The sequence below is a fragment of the Amblyraja radiata genome, chromosome 16 (assembly GCF_010909765.2).
Source record: "Amblyraja radiata isolate CabotCenter1 chromosome 16, sAmbRad1.1.pri, whole genome shotgun sequence".
Taxonomy (NCBI): Eukaryota; Metazoa; Chordata; class Chondrichthyes; order Rajiformes; family Rajidae; genus Amblyraja; species Amblyraja radiata.
In genome coordinates, this window is record NC_045971.1 from 16,581,553 (window position 1) to 16,603,913 (window position 22,361).

General features: G+C 42.9%; 1 protein-coding gene across 2 annotated transcripts in view; it reads right to left on the reverse strand.

The window, feature by feature from the left end:
- LOC116981972 (serine/threonine-protein kinase 17A-like) overlaps positions 1 to 22,361 on the reverse strand; it is a 52,065-nt gene that overhangs the window by 13,767 nt on the left and 15,937 nt on the right. For both annotated transcript variants that reach the window (XM_033035230.1, XM_033035229.1), the window contains one exon: positions 12,437 to 12,649. In XM_033035230.1, coding sequence (XP_032891121.1) covers positions 12,437 to 12,649 — 213 coding nt within the window. The remainder of the gene's footprint in view (positions 1 to 12,436; positions 12,650 to 22,361) is intronic.

A 22,361-nucleotide genomic window follows, 5' to 3' on the forward strand; every position in this document is an offset into this window, starting at 1 on the left:
TCCCAGACCAGTTCCCCTTCAGATTGGGTTTATTGTGACACGAGTGTGGTGAATCTGTGGATTTTATTGCCACTGAAGGCGGTGGAGGCCGTCAATTAAAATGAAGGCAGAGATAGATTCTTGATTAGTGCGGGTGTCAGGGGTTATGGGGAGAAGGCAGGAGAATGGGGCCAAGAGAGAAAGAAAGATCAGCCATGATTGAATGGCGGAGTAGACTTGATGGGCCGAATGGGCTAATTCTGCTCCTATCACTTATGAAGCTCACAGAATAAACAGTATCGTACAGTAACATTGACTACAAGAAGTGCAAAACCGCAGTATGGCGCAAGATTGTTATGCAACCCAAGGTAGTGACAGTTACACCGTGACAGTTTTTGGAAAAGGATATCATGGGAATGGAATTTTCCAGCTATCTTGATATTTGTGAGATCTTTCTCAAAAACACAGTGCCACACTGTAGTGTCACTTTGAGCCCACAATGCCATGAGCATCCCTTGCAGTGGCTGTCCTTTGCTTGCCTGCTGGGGTCCTACAGGCCTGTGATTGCATGCAAAGCAAGAATCAACAAGACCCATTCCTGCTGAAATGAATGATTGCGGACCTGGGAGAGCAGCTATTGTGAACCTGTTAGTGGCTTGGAAAAGCAAACAAGCCCTGCCGATAAGTTAAAAAGGTCATTGACCATTTCCCAGCGCCCTCCTATCTGACCATAAACTGTTAACGAGACCAGGAACAATAGCAAACCACTTTCGAAGACTGGACTGTTTGGCAAAATAAATACAGGTGACTGAGGGCATTTGCTCAAAGTTATCCAACTCAGCTACAAGCACAAACAGTGCATCTTCCCTCTCATTATCTTATCTTACCTTATGCACTTTCGAATGAGGTCATCTCTTTTCATTGATCAAACTACTGTCCAAAGCACAGCTAATTGTTCAGAGAGTTACACAATTCAACTTGAGCATCACCACCCATGCACAAAGTTACACTGACATTGAGACTAAAAATGAATCAAATTTTGCAGGGAGCCAAAACTCATATCTGGACCAGAAAGGCAGACATTTCATTATTAAGGTCAAAAGTGATAGGAGTAAAATTATGCCATTCGGCCCATCAAGTCTACTCTGCAATTCAATCATGGCCGATCTATTTCTCCCTCCCAGACCCATTCTCTTGCCTTCTCCCCATAACCTCTAACACCTGTACTAATCAAGAATATATCTATCTCTGCCTTAAAGATATCCACTGACTGCCTCCACAGCCTTCTGTGGCAAAGAATTCTACAGATTCATCACCCTCTGACTAAAGAGATTTCTCCTCATCTCCTTCCTAAAAGAACGTCCTTCATTAGTATTAGAACAATGGGAGTGCTAATGTTTTGGATGCTATTTTATCAGTCTATATGTTCTTGTCTCCTTTCATTATAACTTTCAGACAAATTTCATATTTGGAGTATCATGTTCAGTTTGGCCACTCTGCTATAGGAAGGATGTTGTTAAGTTGGAAAGAGTGCAGAGAAAATATATGAGGGCATTGCCAGGACTTGAGTGCCAGAGCTTTAGGGAAAGTTTGCACAGATAGCTGAGCCAGGTACGATAGCACCATTTAAAAGACATTGGACAGATTCATGGATTAGAGGGATATGGGCCAAACACAGGCAGGTGGGACACTAGTGTGCGTGGGTGGCACCTTGGTTAGCATGGGCAGGTTTGGCCGAAGGGCCTGTTTCTGTGCTGCATGACTCTAAATCTAACTAATTAAGATGTCTCCAAGTATAGAATGCCTATTTCTAAATACTGACCACCATTCTCGAATCCTCAGAAACAAATGTCACTGTCTTCAACTAAAAGCTACCAAGTTAACAGAGATTGCTTAATGCAGACTGCCTTAATATGGTCTACCTCATTTCCTCATAGATGCCAATATATCTCGAACCGCAGTCACTTCGTCCTTTCTCGCCAAGCAATATTCTTTCAAAGAGGAACCAAGCCCTTTCAGTGAAGGGCCTTTCTCACACTGCCATCTGCTGAGAACTCTCTATTTGTTTAAACCCTCCCACTTGTAAGAAGATCAGATTGTGAGCTCAATGAGATAAGCAATTAAAACTGAGGATAATTGTTGCCCCTATTTCAATGGCCACAATCACATCTAGCAGAGAAACACCTGTCCCTTCACCTCCCCCCTCGACTCCATTCAAGGTCCCAAGCAGTCGTTCCAGGTGCGACAAAGGTTCACCTGTATCTCCTCCAACCTCATCTACTGCATCCGCTGCTCTAGATGTCAGCTGATTTACATCGGTGAGACCAAGCGTAGGTTGGGCGATCGTTTCGCCGAACACCTCCGCTCAGTCTGCAATAACCTACCTGACCTCCCGGTGGCTCAGCACTTCAACTCCCCCTCCCATTCCCAATCCGACCTCTCTGTCCTGGGTCTCCTCCATTGCCAGAGTGAGCAACAGCGGAAATTGGAGGAACAGCACCTCATATTCCGTCTGGGGACCTTGCGTCCCTATGGCATTAACATTGAATTCTCCCAATTTGGCTAGCCCTTGCTGTCTCCTCCCCTTCCTTAACCCTCTAGCTGTCTCCTCCCACACCTCCCATCCGCCCGCCCTCGGGCTCCTCCTCCTCCTCCCCGTTTCCTTCTTTCTTTCCCCCCCCCCCCCCCCACCCCCCATCAGTCTGAAGAAGGGTTTCGGCCCGAAACGTTGCCTATTTCCTTCGCTCCATAGATGCTGCTGCACCCGCTGAGTTTCCCCAGCAATTTTGTGTACCTAGCAGAGAAACAAGTTCAGTATTATCCATGTACTGCACTACCCTGGGAGGTATTTTGAAGACCAGACATTGGACCTGCATCTCACACGTTTGGTGGATGTGAAACATTGCTGTGCCGCTTTACTGAAGATCCAGGTGCTACCCCTGAACTTCCTGACCATGTATTTTGGAGTTTCTCCAGCATTGCTGTCTACCTTCGATTTTTCCAGCATCTGCAGTTCTTTCTTAAACATGTATTTTTCAGCCATCAGTATTCAAAAGAGATTAATTTTATCAACCAGCTCATTGCTGTTTGAGAGACACTGCCCCATGCAAAGTGGCCGCCATATTTCCTGGATTGGAACTATTCAAAATTCAACAGCAGCTGCAAAATGACGTGCAACATCCCAAGGTACGTGTACATTACACAAATACACAAGAGCATTCGGAAACAATAGGAGGAGACCCATTGGCCCATGCACCCAGTTGTAAATATCACATACAACGAGCTTTAAAAAAAAGAAAGAAATACAGTCCAAAAACAGGCCTTTTGGCCCATCTAGTCCGCAGCGATCACCCCGTACACTAATACTGTCCTACACCCACTAGGGATAATTTACCATTTTACCGAAGCCAATTATCTTACAAACCTGTACGTCTTAAGAGTGTGGATGGAAGGTGGAACACCTGCAGAAAATCCATGCTGTCGCAAGAAAACCACACAAACTCTGTACAGACAGCACACGTAGTCAGAATCGAACCCTGGTGTCTGGTTGCAGCAACTCTACCACTGTGCTACCATGGTCCAATCACATTGACACTGTGGCCAGGGAAGCATTGCAACATCCTCTAATCTTGTAACTTTCTCTCCTTGTTTGAGCTTCTTCCACACGTGGAAATATCTCAACATCAACTTGGTCAGGCCCCGCAAGAATCTTACACATTCCAGCAAGGTCACCCTTCACACTTCTAAACTGCAAAGAACATAATCTAATTTTGTTAGTTGCTCATGGGAGAATAACCCTCTCGAGACTCCCGAATCAGCCGAGTGAATCTCGCTTGGACCGCCTCCAATGCATTTCATAAAGAAGGGGAACAAAAATGTGCACAGTACTTCAGGTGTGACCTCACCAGTAACTTGCTCAGTTGTAACAACACTTCCCCATTTCTAAATTCCAACCTTCCTGCAGTAAAGTGCAATATGTTACTCGACTTCCTACCGCTGCTGCACCTGCCAAGTTACCTTTTGCAATACACACACACACTTACGCAAGCACTTTCTTTCTTGTTTGTAACAAACAGAAAGAGCTCTCCCAAATGAAGTGAACTCAAGCCCAGTATTGGCTACATGCAAGAATATTTTTTAACGTTTTTAAATCAAGGGTCCAGCCAAAGAATATTCTGAATTAAAATGAAATTTCAGCAGCAAATGATGTTTAACTGGTCGGGGTTCCGCCATCTCTCCGTGAGAAAAGAATGAAAGGAATTCAGTGCAGCCATCACTTTCTCATGGTTGGTCCTGACACCTGTGTCAGTGGTGGAGTCGTAGTGAGGTCATTATTCGCCAAGGAATCCAAATTGAGAATAGAAAATGCTGGAAACACTCAGCAGGTCGAGCAGCATCCATGGATGGAGTAACACAATCAATGTTTGAGGCCAATGACCCTTCGTTAGTATGCAACTCTATTTCTTCCCACGGATGATGTCTCACCTGCTGAGAGTCTCCAGCACTTTTTTTTAAATTTCTAAGTTATCCTTCATTTTTTTTGGATTTGTGGCAACTCAATCTTCTTCTTTGCGTGTCCATCTTGTTATGAATGTTGACGTCGCTGTCATCGTCCGTCCTGAAAAGGACGCAGGCTTCCGGCGACAATCAGTGGGAGTCCATCACTTGTCGCAATAGATGATGGTGGTTGCAGAATTAGCTCAGGATACTTCCAGTTTCCAGCCCCGTGACATGGACGCTTCTGCTATGGGGCCGGCAACTCTATGAACTAAGCTTTGCTTTGTAGCACTGACTCAGTACAATTGCAAAGTTCTTCTGTAAATTAACGTATAACACGCTGAATACTTTATCTTCAGGCTCATTTACTAATCTGGCAGAGGAAGAAAAAAAAAACCCCACACAAAACAAATGATTACAGGCTGTGCTTTCTGTACTTTATAGGCAACAGTAGCAGCAGCCACAGTAAGCTATCTTGTTGATAGAGACATCGGCCCAAAGTACTCCACAGCACAATACCTCGGAGGCATATTCAGCCCTGCACTGCAGCAAACACTGCTGCCAATTTACACATTATGTCCCAGTGGCTGCAATAAGAGCAGATCGGTGGAAGAGTCTAGGACCAGAAGCCACAGCCGCAGAATAAAATTATGTTTTGTTAGGAAGGAGATGAGAAGGAATTTCTCTAGTCAGAGGGGAGTGAATCTGGGAATTAATTGCCACAGAAGGCTGTGGAGGCCAAGTCATTGGGTATTTTTAAGGCAGAGATGGACAGATTCTTGATTAGTAAGGGTGCCTGGAGTTATGGGGAGAAGGCAGGAGAATGGGGTTGAGAGGGAAAGATAGATCATGCATGATCTAGCTTTGAATGGTGGAATAGACGATAGGCCAATTGGCCTAATTCTGCTCCTATGACATGAATTTATCTGTTGTGGAGATGAACACTGGCCAGGACATCCCCTGCATTCTTTGGGATCAGTGGCAATTTTTTGAACAGATATTGTGCCAGGGACTTCCTCAGGTACCAGATACACCTCTATACAGAGGTTTGTAATCAGGAGAATGATCAATTAGAGTACCGCAAGGAACTTCCATTGCAGCGAAAAGGAATGAAAGGTATTTTAAGTACCAACTCAGGTAAAGTGCAATCCAGAAGGCTGCAGTTAACTGCTGGAAAGTAATACGGAGACTTTGGAGAATGTTGCAGTCTTTATTAAGTGGCTAGGGCAGCAGCATCTTCCCCTGGGGACAACTTGCATAAAAAGCTCGACATTTGATCTGAAGACGTGAGGCTGGAGAGACGCTGGTCAGTCACTGGAGTGAAATGTGTTTCCTGACTTGTGCAGGTGTTAGCTTTCACCCAGCAAACAAAACAGGCAATGTTCCCTCGGCAGCAGGCAATCATTTCCTCCACACTCCGCAGCCTTCAGCATGTATTGGGTATCACTGTGAATGCAGCGGCTTGTACTCCGGCACGTTGCTCACAGGCAATTACTGTGCTGAATAGCCACTCAAAGAAACAGCAGCTACTCAGTGCCAAGGGTTTTCTGCATTCAGTGTAGGGTGATGTGTAGACTTCGGCTTGTTGCACAAGGACATGCTCCACTCACCCTTCACACTGCAAGATGGAAGCTGACTGACGTTCTTTGAACTCTTTTTACGGTCTGTATTATTCCTAAAGGACAGCACACTACCTGTCTTATCCATTATAAATGTGAGATCATTTTTATTCTATTTTGGGTTTTTCCAAAGTCTGGTGATGAAGCAAGTGTTGTACTGCAGGTGGATTACAAACCCTGTCCAAACTTCAAGTACAGCCATCAGTACAACCCCAATAGTTAGCAGGATTAGAAAAAACCCCCAACACAGAGTGCTGGAGTAACTCAGCAGGTCAAGTAGCATCTCTGGAAAACATGAATAAGTGACATTTCGGGTCGGGTCCCTACTATTCTTGTTCTCTAGAGGCACTGCCTGGCATGTTGAGATACTTCAGCACTTTGTGCCGGTTTTTGTAAACCAGCATCTGCAGCTCCTTGTTTCTACAGTACGCAAGATTACTCTAAGAAATAAATTAAAGCAGCCTTAGTAAATAAAGTGTGTGAATGGTCTAAGTTTCATTTCATCCTGAGCCGAGCTTCATATCTTCAGTCACCAAGAACACCTTCTTCCACCTCTAACATCAACCCACTTCTCCTAGCCGGTAGGTTTATCCATTGCCAGTCATTCCACTTGCAATTGACCATCCCACTATGTTACTGCTTAGTATCCCCATGTCATTTCGCTTTTGGTCCTTGTTCCAACCAGTGACAAGTCCTAGTTCACACATCAAGCTTTACTCACAGAACAAGCTTGGTTACCAATTAGGCCTTGCGCATTACCAAGAACTGAGATTTTTTAAGTCTTCCACAACTTTAACCCTCTGATCTCCGTAGAGTCTTCCAGCCATGTGATATCGTCGCATCCCTACAATGTTGGACTCTTGCAGAGTCCAAATGGTAATTGTTTGACTATTTACTAGCCCATAATACGTTTGTCATTCTATCCCAGATGTTAGGAAGCTGAGGGAGATCTTATAGAGGGGTGTAAAACGATGAGTGAAAATAGGGTGAATGCACAGAATGTTTATTCCAAGGTAGGGGTATCAAGAACAAGAGGGTGTTGGTTTAAGGTGAGAGTGGAAAGATTTAATAGGAACCCGAGGGGCAACTTTTTCCGCATGAAGGGCGGTAGGTATTTGGAATGAGCCGCCAAACAAAGCACTCGAGGCAAATACTACAACAACATTTAAAAAACATTTGGACAAGTACATGGATAGGAAAGGTTTAGAGAGGTATGGACCAAATGGGATCAATTTAAATGGGACATTGCGGTCGGCATGCATGAGCTGGGTCGAAGGGCGTGTTTCAGTGCTGTACGACTCTACATTCCCTGAATGGTTAAAGGTGATCTTGCGTGATTGAAGGAAGTTTGTGAAAGGTTAGGGATGGGAGTGGTTCAGAAATGAGTTTATGAAATGGGAGGGGATGGGGATAGTCATGGCCAATAAATCTTACAACAAATAAAACGTAGGCGTGGATTAGGTGCACATTTATCTTGAATTAACTTGAAACACGTCCGCCTAGAATGAGATAATATTATTCCTTTTGCTCAAGATGTACTTTTGAGATAACTAGTAGTTGTTTTTGAAAGACGATCATTCAGGTCACTTCACCGTGTGACATTGACGTTATAATTTACAAATTGGGAGTCATAATGAAGAAGAGCGAGGAAGTGAAGCACAGGATGTGGGCAAGTTCTCATCATTCGGGCGCCGGCTGGTTTCTGGAACAGATGCTCGCAAAAGAGCTGCACAAACCACCGGATGCAGGTTGCGTGCGAGGCTGGAGCCCGTGCTTCAGGCTGGGTCTGAGAATGAACGTCTACTCTAATCACATCACCCCACACCTCCCCATGCCGTCTTGGTAGCTCTTCCCTGAAAGGCAAGCCATCTCCAGAAACGTCGGACGTGTCGGGTTTTGAAATGTCAAGTTTGTTCGAATATTAAAAAGCAACCCAAGTGCTCTGTTCAAAGGGTGGATTGAATTCTTGGACAAATTAAATCTAAACTTTTGGAAGGGGATCAGGAAATGTAAAATTCCAACTTAATTACAAGAATAAAAAGGGGAAATGCCTTTAAGTCAACTCGCATTAAGGGAGGCACTTCATGCTTTCTAGTCAATGCATGTCACCTCCACTTTGATCAAGCCTGCTTACGGTCTCATGTTTTCATTCAGCTTTACACTAGGGCACGATGTTTAAACTATAAGCTTTTAATAGCCATGCACTTAACGCAACATTGAGATATCATACCTTATTCAGGGGAGTGCAGTCTGGATAGTGTGCCAGAAATTGTGGTTTAAAAGCTTTTGAGTAAAGACCTCATTAATTTGGGGAATACTAAATTTAACATTTATAAATCATCTTAACCAGTGATCCTGAAAAGGCTCCTTAACTACCCATATATATCCGTCGATAAGTACACTCTCTTATGTGGACTTAGCAATATAAACCACGAAGGCTTTTGGCTCGGTTCTTAGTCCTTTTTCTGGTAACTCTAATGCAGTCGAAGATCAAGGTGGTGGGTTTTAACATCAGAGGAGTACTGAGTGATTCCTGTCCAACACTGTGCCTGTGCAGGTATCAGGCAAGGGGATGGATTGGACTTGGCTGCATTTCAAACCAGTACGGTTCTCTGCCAATACCAAGTCTCTACGCGCTCACACTAATAGAGCCTAGTTAACAGAGGAAATGCATGGAAACCAAGAACTCTGTCACAGCAAGAGCAGTGCGGGGAAAAAATTGAAGGCAATTAAAACAGGAATTCAAAAAACATAAAAAAACAAAAACATTGATGTACAAAAGCTGGCATCGATAATAAAAATCTTAACTTTTTAAAACTAGCATTTATGCAATGCGAAAAAGACCAATTTAATTCCTCACTGTAAATTATACTAATGCTTTTATAACAATGACTGCGCTTCCGAAACTATGGATGTATTTTCAACGTTATATCTTTGCACTAGACGTTGTACCGTTTATCTGTGTGCTGTGGACAGCTTGATTCTATTCATGTGTAGTGTTTTCTTTGACTGGGCAGCACACAAACAAAAGCTTTTCACTGTACGTCGGTACATGTGACAATAATAAACTAAACTGTGGCTAAAATACTCAGTTCATCAGATCTCGATCTCATATTTCAGAATTAAATTAAATCTTTCCTTGATCAACTGCACTGCAACAAAATCAGTGAACAAGGAATAAATAAGATAATTTCTGCAAACATCTCACTTACTGACATTCCACTGACAATCAATATCCCAGAGGACAACTCTATTCCTTCCTCTGCATCACACAAGCCCATTACCGCAGTACACGTCTTACATTCATTTCAGGATCACCGCCTGTCTCCTGTTCCTCATTTCCCCGGCAAGTACCAATATTACTGTCATTATGCCTTGAGAATTATGAAAATTCCACCTCTCCAAATTTGGTCCTCATTTAAAAAAAGATTTGAAAATAATCTTGCCCATTCAGCCTAGCTGAATCTTGCTTTTGGTGTGTACTGTTTGGTGGCTGTTCTGGGCATTTGTACAGGGTTAGTTATTCACCTGCAGTTCATCGCCAAATGATGAATGGCTTGTAATGCTTTAAAGGAAGTCCACAGCCCAGAGAAATGGTGCCCGAGGACGGCAATTGGTTTTCTATTTAGACTTATGGTTTCAAAACCACCCAGCCGAACACAGCACACAGATTTTGCATAATGGGGTTCAGGGTCAAACCGGTGCAAGTTGGAAAGATTATCTTTAATAGCCGCCAAGAAGCCGCAGTCAATTCACATAACCATGTATGGAAACTATCTCTATCATCTGGAGTCATCTGCTGACAGTTACAGAAGAGAGTCTGATTTTGGTCAGGCTGATCAAGTGCTGAAGGATGTGGCTTCATGAACGTCTACTGTTATAACAGGAAGTGCGTGCAAGCTAAGCCGTTTCATGATCAGACTTTGCCTCGCTTCAATGGTTCGGTGACATTTAAAAGCCTCAGCAATTTCTGTAGAAATACGTTCCAATCGCCAAAATGATTTCAATCTTTTAGAATAATTCCCAAGAATAACAAACTTGAGATTTGCACTAATGTCAACATCATAACTGAGGAGGTTACAGAAGATGAAGATTCTGTGAGGATTCTCTTCACACCTACTACTGCACACCATCTCCCCACCCTCACATACAAGAGCAGACTCACTGCCAAGCCAGCGATCTCCTGAGTTGAATCAATGAAATTCATTTCAAAGTAACAAATAATCATCTGGTGGAACCGAGTGGGTCGAGCAGCATCTGTGGAGAGTAATGAACTGTCGATGTTTCATATCAGGGCCCTTCAACAGGACGGGCCCAAAACATCTACTGACCATTTCCCTCCACAGATTCTGTTCAACCCATTGAGTTCCTTCAGCAGATTGTTTGATTCTCCACATTCCAGCATCTGTTGTCTCTTGCACCTTAGTTTCTTTCAAAGATGGTTCGTATAAAAGGTGCTCAATTGAGTTTGTTAGATTGCTAGATTACAAGGCAAAATCCTCGATGAATTAACAGAATTCTCCAATGTGTTTGCCTTTGAGAAGACCACTCTTACAATCTGTGCCATCACTTGATGTCTATGGTAAGCTAATTGATGTAGTGTGCTGGATCCATCTGCTTGGAGTTTATTCCAGCACGTCTCCAATAACCAATAACCGCCATGCTCATTGCCCTGCTCCACAGGAATTAGTAGTGCCGTAGGCATTGTGTGTTATAGTGTGCAAGGCCTCTCTTATACACACCATGGCACTACAAGGTATGCAAAGGGAAAGATGTAGGGTGCGGTAAAATGAGCCATGGTCAGGAATTTAAAAAAGTGTCTCGATCCGAATTGTCATCTACCCATGTTCTCCAAGGATGCTGTCTGACCCTTTGAGTCACTCCAGCATTTTGTGTCTTTCCTCAATCAAAACAAAGTGTTGCTGTTTGTTTGGTGTAGTCTGGCTCATCCTTTGTAAGCACAGACAGTGCCCAGTCTAACTACCCCAGTGATACGAGTGAAATTGTAAACAGGTTTCACCGTGGGAAGGCACGGCATTCCCAGGTGTAGTACTCAGCAAGGAATCATTTGTGATCAAAATCCCAGTCAAATCTCAGGAGGAAAAACCTCTGGAAATGGAAACACTGGATAATGAAAAAGAAAATCAAGCACATAGTTAGAAAAAGTGAACTATGATATTGTTGTAGCATTTTTTGAGATATTTACAAGCTGCGGTACTGTGGTCACTATTGTTAAGTAATTGGCATGGCAGCTCACAAGATAATTGGGCCACTAATCTATTTTGGCTGCAGGGTCAATGCTAGGCATGGCTTAATGGTGAACTCCTTTGTGTTTGTTCAATGGTTCAATGAAGTCTTAAGCAATTAACTAGACAACTGCATAGGCCTTGGTTTTCTATCTCTTCAAAATGCCAGCTGTTCTTACAATGCAACACCAATGAAGCAAAATTAGATTATGTGGCTTTGTTGTGGAAAATAAATTTAAACCCACACTCGCACTTTGTCCGAGTGGTAAAACGGACGAGTCAGAGGTAGTCTTTCTCAGAATCATGCGTGAGATGACTGACAAATGATCGCTGGGATTCTAACCATTTTGCTACTTCAGGCTTTCCATCAGGTTCTGCTGCTATAAGCACTTACACGTCTATGGAAATATCATAACATAACAGGTTGTTCAGAGCAGAGGACAAATGGCATTTCCCTCCTGTGCTTTGCGAGTATGTCAGCTTTTTTAGAACAGCACGTCATCGATTTTAAGAATAAGGGTTAGGCGATTTAGAACTGAGATGAGGAAAAACTTTTTTACTCAGAGAGTGAGTTTTTGGAATTCTCTGTCTCAGAAGGCATTGGAGGCCAATTCACTGGATGTATTCAAAAGAAAGTTAGATAGAGCTCTTAGGGCTAGCGGAATCAAGGGACATGGGGAGAAGGCAGGAACGGTGTACTGATTGTGGATGATCAGCCATGATCACATCAAATGGCTCGAAAGGCCGAAAGGCCTACTCCTGCACATATTTTCTGTGTATCTCTGTATTTGGTGACTTTAGTGAAGTCCACAGGTTACCAGAAGTACCAGTGGGGGATCAGATATCCACTGCTCATGATGATAAAAGGTTTTATTCAAGGATCTCCCATCACATTTATGTACTTAGAGACCATGGTTTGTGAAGTGAGGTTCAAGATCACTAATCTGTATTATCCTAAGATCAGCACTTCTATAGAACGCAGCAGATACTCGCATCCCAGACCTCAGGTGTTGATGCTGTAGATCACCTAGAAAGGAAATGCCCTTCTTTCATATTGACAAAGAACAACTTCCAAACTTCTAAGATCCTACTTACTATTCCAGCACTAGGATGATTTCCGAAGTCGTCTCGTACACTTCGTGCAAGTCCACCACATGTGAGTTGCTCTTCGCTATCTCAAGGATTGCGATCTCATTGATAATGTCCATGCGGCAATCTTGGCCCTTCCTTCGTTTCCGTAAGAACTTGGCTGCGTATTCCTTTCCCGTGGCGTTTTCCATGCATTTCTTGACGACTGCAAACTTTCCCCTGTGAGCAGAAAGAAACATACACAATATTGGCTACTGCCTTTAGATAAAGAATTGGTTCTAGCACAGACTCTACCTATCCCCATCCACCAAGTCTCCACGTCAGTTTTGAAAGCAGAGTAAAGGAGACAACAGGAGCCATGAAGATCAGATAAAATTGACCAGATCTAGAAATGAAATAACCCCTGGGAATGATGCAATGCAACAAGATACAGCTCACATGTTGCACATCCAACCCAAGTTTGTAAATGTGGCTGCGCCAAACTTTAGGGATTGAAAATAAAGAAAAAAGTGCGTTATTATTTTCAAAAAGATCTGAACATCTACAGGTAGTGGGGTAACACCTCAATCCAGATCGCATGCTTTGCAAGCAGTGCATCGGTTTGGCTGGAATCAGTTTCAGTCGGTCAGTACAACCTATAACTGCTACAAGTTGCCTGTGCTGTAGCAGATTAAGCTCAGCTTTCTACCCAAATATCTTTTTCTATTTATTATAAAGGCCATTTAAACGAGCTGCAAACTCATAGCAACCTCGACTGGATCCTCGACTTTCTGATCCGCAGACCACAATCAGTGTGGAAAGGTGACAACACAATAATTCTCAATGCCAGTGCCCTGCAAGGATGTATTCCCAGCCTTGGTGTGCTCTATACACACTCGTGACTGCGTGGCTAAAATCAGTTCCAACTCCATCGACAAGTTTGCAGATGACACCACTGTGGTGGGCTGGATCATGCTCAATGAAAAGATGGAGAACAGGAAGTAGATAGAGAAGTTAGAAACATGGTGTCAGGCCAATAATCCCTCCCTCTTTTACAGCAAGGAGGTAGTAGTTGACTTCAGGTAGCATGGTGGAGTACCTGCCCCAATCAGCATCAATGGTGCCAAAGTGGAGAGGGTTGAGCTTCTGGTTCCTTGCCATTAATATTACCAACAATCTGTTGTGGATAAACCACATTGATGAGACAGCCAAGAAGGCACACCTACACCTCCAGTTCCTGAGGAGTCTGAATGACCATGTCTCCAATGACTCTTACAAACTTCTACAGATGCACCGTAGAAAGCATACGTTTGGGTTGCATCACCAAATGGTTAGTGAGCAGCTCTGCTCAAGACTGCAAGAAATTGCAGAGTTGTGGATGTAGCCTAGTCCACCACACAGAGCAGACTTCCCACCATTGATTCCAGCTACACTTCACACTGCCTGAGAGAAGCAGCCAAAATAATCAAAGACTTGTTCCACCCCAGTTATTCCTTCATCTCCTTGCCCCTGTATGGCAGAAGGTACAGAAGCGTTAAAGTGTGCACCACCAGATTCAAGATAAGCAGCTTCTTATCTGTTATCAGGCTGCTGAATGGTCCTTCCATAAGCCAGTGTACTGTAGGATTTGCCTCTATCCCATTGTGGATGTTGGACTGTCTCGGGTACTGGCGCGCTGCAATGCTGAGAACTATATTCTGCACTCTGTATCTTCCCTTTGCTCTATCTATTGTACTTGAGTTTGACTTGATTGTATTTATGTATAGTATTACCTGATCAGTTTGGAGAGCATGCAAATCAAAGCTTTTCACCGGACCTGGTTACTTGTGACAATAAAAAACCTAAACCTACTGAACACTAGTTCAGATGGGAACCGGCGAGTTTGAGAGGCTTATGGGCCTGTCTCACTTACGCGACTTTTTCGGTGACTGCCGGCACCGATCATAGATCGCCGAAAATTTTCAACATGTTGAAAATTCAGCGGTGACCAGAAAGACGCTATGATTCTTTGGGTGATTAAGGAGACTACTTACGACCATACAGGCGACACCCTGGAGACATCTAGCGGGGTGAAGCCTGTATGGTCGTGAGCAGTCGCCCAAAGAGTCATACCTTGTTTTGGTCGCCGCTGGATTTTCAACATGTTGAAAATTTTCGGAGACCTGCTGCGACCATGACGGGTACCAGCAGTCGCCGAAAAAAATCGCGTAAGTGGGACAGGCCCATTGTGGTAGTTAACTTCCAACTTTATAAAGTTGCACTAGTTAGAAATAATAGCAATGGGAAGTGAATGGGACACTGGTTGTGCAATTAACAAGACTGCTCATGTTGTAATTATTGCAGCAATTGTAGGAATTTAATACATCTTGAGTCATAATTATTTTGCCTTTCTGCTGTTTATTCACATCTCAAGATATAGTCTGTGAGCTTCACTGGAATGCAATAAATTCCACACAGTCCCACAATTTTTTTCCTTGAATTGTTTTGGTATTTGTGTCCTAACTTCACTAGAATGTGGTGGCTTGGCTTCCGTCCAAGTATTCTGGACCTTGTGGTGCAGGAGGCAGAGAGTCACTAAACATTTATGTTCTTTATGATGTTGTGAAGACATTTCAAATTGCAGACGGCTCAAGTACTGCCTCTACTTATTCAATGGACCCGGCCCCATTCCAAATTTTATCACTTTATTTATCTTGACCAACTATCCTTTGTGCGGCATTGGAGAGTGGTAAATAGATCTTTCGCCAAGGTTTGCAACTGCCTAAATGTTTTAATATCCAAATAATTACACACGGCATGCAGAAAGACCATTACTTTTTTTTTTTTACTAGGTTTGGTGCTTTAACATTTTCTTGCTCATTTTATATTTTTAGTTGAGTGGAAGGACTGGTGTTAATTGGGTCAGATGTGGTAACATCAACCACAGGTCTATTCTTTCACTGAGCCGAGCTTTAACCATGCAATGCACATCAATTGTGCAGGCTCACTTGATCAGACACCACACAACAGGCAGGGCAAGTACAGCAGAATAATCGCTTCCTCCATTTACTGCTCCATATAAAATGTCAACAAAGAAGCTATCCAACAGTCAATACTGGTTTCAGCACAAACATTGGCAGTCTTGGCCAGAGGGTCTAGCTTCAGTACGTTTACTGAGAATAAGACTGGCCACACTGACATATGTCGCGATCAAATATTGTTACGTCTTCAAAGCATTATAGTAGTTAATTGCTGCTCAATATGTAACAAACTACTCACTGTTAAACTGTTGCAGTTAAAATAACATTTAATAATTCACTATGATCTTACTGTGTGTTTCCAACAGTAAAACAATTAAAATTGTCAGTTAAGATCCAGCTACAGCAATTAAGATCCAGCTACAGCAAATTAATAGACAATAGGTGCAGGAGTAAGCCATACGGCCCTTCAAGCCAGCATCACCATTCAATGTGATCATGGCTGATCATTCACAATCAGTACCCCGTTCCTGCCTTCTTCCCATATCCCCTGACTCCGCTATCTTCAAGAGCCCTATCTAGCTCGCTCTTGAAAGTTTCCAGAGAACCGGCCTCCACCGCCCTCTGAGGCAGAGAACTCCACACTCACAACTCTATGTGAAAAAGTGTTTCATCATCTCTGTTCTAAATGGCTTACCCCTTATTCTTAAACTGTGGCCCCTGGTTCTGGACTCCCCCAACATCGAGAACATGTTTCCTGCCTCTTTACCTGTCCAAACCAAATAATAATCTTAAATGTCTCAATAAGATCCCCTCTCATACTTCTAAATTCCAGAGTATACAAGCCCAGCCGCTCCATTCTCTCAGGCCGTGGTTTGCATTGGAGTACATTTCAGTGGCAGTTGCACTATTTAAGTAAATGTTAGCAGCACAATAGTTTAATCAGATGTACTAACAGGATGTGGGATATACTTGTATTGGGTTTTGTTGCTAATGTGGAGATCATCCACTGTTCAGTTTCAGTGTGCATTAACTTGCAGTCTGTTTGCAGATACCAACTCCATTGAAACTAATTAACCAGCAGTTTTATAATAGCTAATGGTGTCAACAGGGTTAAGGGTTGGTGTTGTACAGAACTGAAAGGAGAACAAGTCTATAATGGTAAAACAACAAACTGTTCGATTACAATTCTTGTATTCACCCAGCTTATATATTGGAAGTTTTAGTTTGGGCACTTCTAACCACACAAGAATGATCTCCACACTTGAACCTGGTTCACTGCCCCGAGCTATCCCACCCTTGACCAAGGCCCATGATGGATCAGGCCCAAACATGAGCATGTTTTGAGAAATGATTGAGAGTACATCAGGATACATCTGATGTTACAGCTCTTCTAGCAGAAACACATTAATAAAAATGAAACAATGGTCTTTAAAGATACCTTTCCACATGGACAGATGTAACACTTTAGCAGAAAGACTCATTTGAAGAATGCTACAGGTGCTGATCATTGTAATGACAGTAAATGAACCCATGAGAGAGAGAGAGCAACCTATTGTCTAGCTTTAAATGAAGCCAGCAATCTTTTTATCCTGGATGATCTTATCCAACCCTTAGGGGCACGAGTCATCAGATGAGTGTGGTTGGTTTTAACACACACACACTTTATCGGTTGGCTGAGTGGGCATGTGGTTACATGTGGGGAAAGAAAGTTGTCAAAGTAAAAGCGTGTGGGAAATGTCTTCAAAGTGAAAAGACATTTTTCGAGATACTGAGCAAATATTACATTGAAGTTAAAACAGGGGATCACTTTAAATGAGAAGGGGATGCTAATGAGGTTGGTTTAATTGATATTTAATTCCTGATTTTGGAATTACTATTTAAAAATTGGAAGTTTTTATTAAAAATGGAATTAGTAGACAAGTTATCACTGAAGATATTGTCTGCATCCAGAATATTTGAGTACCACAATGCCAACTGTGCACTGGGCAACCTTAAACAGAATTCACTTCACGTACATGAATGATATCTCTAACATCATTCATTTAAACTGAATGTAATCTGTTTATTCATGGAAGTAGGGCATGTTGGTCTCTGAACAAGACAAACATTTATTTGGCATTGTAGTGTAGGCCAAGCAAGTGAATAATCACCAGGCAATGCAAATAACAGTTTCATTCACATCTCTCTTTGCTTCAACTTAATCAGGTTATCATAAAATAAAAGTTTGTGTCAATCTGGACCATCAAATGCACAGCGGGAAAAAGCGGTTTACTAATGGACTTTGTGTGCATTTACTTTTTTCCCCACTTATATTTACAACTCATTATTTTGATGCATGGCTTGAGGTGTTAGTTAGATTTCACTTCTGAGGAAACTTGCCCACTCTCTTTTACTTCGAAGAAACCATCCTTTCCCACGCAGAGCCACACACAAAGTCAGGGTGAGCATTGTAACCAGCGACACGTATCTCACACCTCTAGCATTTGCACAAGATCCACTCGGATCAAAATTCTAAACTTCATTAAGCGGCAGCACAGTGGCATAACGGGAAAGCACAGTGGCGCAGTGGTAGAGCTGCTGCCTTAAACTGCCAGAGACCCAGGTTAGATCCCAACATCAGGTGCTCTCTGTGTGGAGTTTGAACATTCTTCCCGTGGCTGCGTGGGTTTCCTCCGGGTACTCCAGTTTCCTTCCACATCCCAAAGGCGTGAAGTTTATTGGTCTCTGTAAATTGCTCCTAGTGTGTCGGAAAGTGGGATAACATAGAACTAGTGAACGGGTGATCAATGGTCGGTATGGACTCGGTGGGCCAAAGGGCCTGTTTCCATGCTGTACCTCGAAACTAAACTACTATTTTCTTCTGCTGGATTCATTTATAACAAGAACATTGTTCAGCTTCCTATCCACTTTGTTGAATTAGATAGTAACTGGCTGCTTACTCAATTACATCTCAAAAAGTCATTTTTTCCCACAATACTTAGAGCATGTCCGATAGAGGGGTGATGAACATGAGTTTTATCAGACGTCTTTGTATTACAACAGAAAGCTCCCAACTCCAGTTCAGGTGCTCGACGTTTTACAAAGACAGGACAAAGACTATGCTAAAGCCTGGTATTTAGCACCAGAACCATTCATCCAGTTGCCTGAACTGGATAGATGATATTTAGAGGAATTCAAACTGCACTACCTGAGCACCAATTGTTGAAAGTAAGAGTCTATAACAACCCAGGCTTTTAGTCTTATTATATTTGTGCAAAATCAATTGGAATATCCATTCGTTTTCCCGTCAATATCTAATTCCCCATGTAACTGTTGAAAATCTGAGGTCTCTAAGACAAACCAGAAACTGGATAATTGCCATTTTTCATTCAGCCCAGGGAAGGTAGTGTCACTGAGAACTAGAATGTTTTACCTTCTGGCACATAGGTTACGAACCAGATGATGTCAGAGGTTATGGGGAGAAAGCAGGAGAATGGGGTTAGGAGGGAGAGATAGATCAGCCATGATTGAATGGTGGAGTAGACTTGAATGGGCCAAATGGCCTAATTCTGCTCCTATCACTTAAGACCGTATGCTATACATCTGTGTGTTATTGTGTTTCGGGCCTGTTATGCTGCAGGAAGTAAGAATGTCATTGTTCCCTTGCTGGCACATATGACAATTAAACACTCTCGACTCTTGACAATATTTTTCTCAGCCATGATCAAAAATATGTCACACCAGACACATGATCAGAGGACCTTGTGGGAAGAGCCCACCTCACCAGAATGATTTGGGGGTTTGTCGAAAGGTGTTATTATCAGAAATATTTTTTTCTAATATCTGGCAGTTTACTCTTGCATACAATGTACCAGTATTATTGGGCAAGGATATTTTGCCCCCTAAGACTATGGAGGAGAGCCGCAAGCAGCATGTGTACTGCAACGTGAAACATGTAGCTTAATTACATTTTTTTTAAATTATAATTAAAAGCGAGCCTCAGGTCTCAACTACATGAGAAACAAGAGGTGGTAAGCAAATGGTGTCCCAAGGAGACTGCATGGGCTTTAGCCCATTGAGAGAGAGTTTGGTTCCTGCAGTTGTGCCCAGGGTGTGGAGGGTGGACTTGGTGCAGGCGGGATCACCATTGCTCCTTTGGCTCAGCAGAAATAACATTGCAATGGCCATTTCTTTACATTTTATTGCAGCCATCAGCAGTTCCTTTAAGACTACCGAGCACCCAAGGGAACTGGCCAGAACGTGCATCCACTCAACACATCCAGACAGGGAGCAAATAATTTAGGTTGCATCCCACTTTGGAATTTACAAAGCCAATTTGCACCTTTTGGGCCCCCAACACTTGTTTTGATCTCCATCTTCACAGTTAGGGAGAGAAGACATTAGGACCCTAAAGACATCTACGTCTGAAGAAGGGTCCCAACCCAAAACATTATCCTTCCACAGGTGCTGGAGTCTTCCAGCATTTTTGCTCAAGATTCCAGCATCTGCATTTCTTTGTGCCCCCAAACACCTCCCTCGAGCTTCAACATCTGGTTCCGTCTTTCTCCTCAAACCTCTGGAACTGTACCTCCGTCTTCTGTTTATTCCACCAGGAGCCGTGTACAGAGTCACCCCCGCCTGACATTCATTCCCTTTGCACCTCAGTGAGTATTCCTAGTTGCCCGTCATGTGTGTTAACTCAGATCCACTGTCGTAAGCCATCTGGGTTAACACGGCAGTGATATTTGTTCTGAAGGGCAGACAAATTAAGGAATCTTTAACACAGCGGGATGCGTGTGGAATTTCTGGCTCCTTGCCAAAATACTTATTCTTCACCTTTAGCAGTGGAATTCCACTGGTGACAAATGATGACACATGACAGTTGTTTGTTGCCGTTTGCCCCCTGTAACTCACATTCCAGCTCCAGCCATAAATACAGGCAGGGCAGGGCCTCTAGCTCGCCCTGTTTGGAGCACACACAATCCACTGTTTTATGAGAAATACAAAATAGAAAAACAAACGTCAAGGGAAAGAGCAATCTTTGCGTGACTGGTATACACGGAATTCAAACAACAATCGCAAAGTAAGATAAGCCTTCTGAGGAAAGTTTGGAAAGTTTTGAAAGGACATTTTCAAACAATAAAGGAGAGTGTCAATGCACAGGGGACGACCAGGAACAGTTGCTTTAGAGTTACCATTGCATTAACACATGAACAACTTTCCATTTTAAACCCATAGATATATACAGAAATAGGTCTTTAGGCTACAGAGTCCATCAAGCACCAATGTTGCAATAATCCTATATTATACTATTTACATTTTATTGTTCTCACGTTCACCTTTTAAATATACATTTGACCTTACTAGTTCTGATATGTAGACAATTTTGGCAGCTGTGGCAGTCCCCTGTAACACAGAGAGAGAGACCCAGCCAGGAGTAGAGCAGATTTGAGTAAATAGTTTCTCTTTCCCCACTTCAAAGGCAGGTATGCATGTGGGTGGAGAGGCAGGAAATGTGTGTGGGTTGCAGGAGGTGGGGGCGGTAGAATAAGGGGAATTAAACCTCAGGTATGCTTAGAGTAAAACTGCAAAGACTGCAAAAGCAGAGGAAGATATTTCTATATCTCAAACACTTTCACAAACTGATCAGTCATTCCTAATTAAATGGTAGCACAGCAACGAGAAGGTGAAGGGCCTTCTCCTAGATTGGAGATATTGGGGTCTTAGGAAATCAGAAATGTTTTATGGCAGACTAGAATTGCTTGATAATTTGACACAAGACACATTTTGAGCCCTCTCTCCCAAAGGATATAGTAATCTGTTTTAAGAATCTCAGTGAGATACAACAGACATGAGAGAAGGCTCAACATATCACTGGCTTCACATTATAAATGCATTCCTCACATAACACATGACTTTATAAAACGGTATATGATGGCGACTCTGCAGATTAATGTCTGTCCAACATTTGCTACGACTACCCACATCAGGGATTGAAAATACTATACTCTCAGCAGATATTGTCAGTTAGATCCTTTTAGAGAACCCAGGGCTTTCTCCTTTGGTTGATGCACAGAGAACAGTGGCAGGGATCAGGTCAATGTCAATGGTAGACAAAAATGTTGGAGAAACTCAGCAGTTGTGGCAGCATCTATGGAGCGAAGGAAATGGGCAGCGTTTCGGGTTGAAACCTTTCTTCAGACTCAATGTCAATGTCAATGAAGTGCCAGATGAAGTCTATTCTTCTTATGCAGTCTATGTGAGGAAATGTCACCGCCTCTTAAAAATTTGAGACAAACTTATCATCGCTCAGTACTCACACAATTCACCGCCTGTGGTAACGCGCGTCATACCACGTTAGAGCAGCATGGTGGCACAGCACTAGAGTTGCTGCCAGACAGTGCCAGAGACCTAGGTTTGATCACGACTCCAGGTGCTGTCTATATGGAGTTTGTACGTTCTCCAAGTGATCTGCGTGGGTTTTCTTCGGGTGCTCCGGATTCTTCCCACACTCCAAAGAAGTACAAGCTTGTAGGTTTATTGGCTTTGGTAAAATGGTATATTGTCCCTAGTGTGTAGGATAGCATTAGTGTGCAGGGATCGCTGGTCAGTGCAGACTCGGTGGGCTGAAAGGCCTGTTTCTGCACTGTATCTCTAAACTAAACTACTGATAAGACACAAAATGTGCATTTTGTGTTCATCTTCTGTTTAAACCAGCATCTGCAGTTCCTTCCTAAACAAAACTGTTCACCAGCAATGTCAGAGCTTATGGACAGATAAGATGGGGCACAAGGGAAACATAACAATACTACAATGAAACATGCAATAGATTGCTTGGAACATAGCCAACAGGTTTTGTGCAGATAATGCTAACACTGAATGTTTTTATGCTCTCTACATCTAAGCCCGAGGAACTGTGCTATGCCCAAGATCTGGTTCCACCCTCTATCCCACTCAGCTTTCTGGTTACAATATGATTTTTTTCCTTCTATGGATACGACCATTTTCTCTGG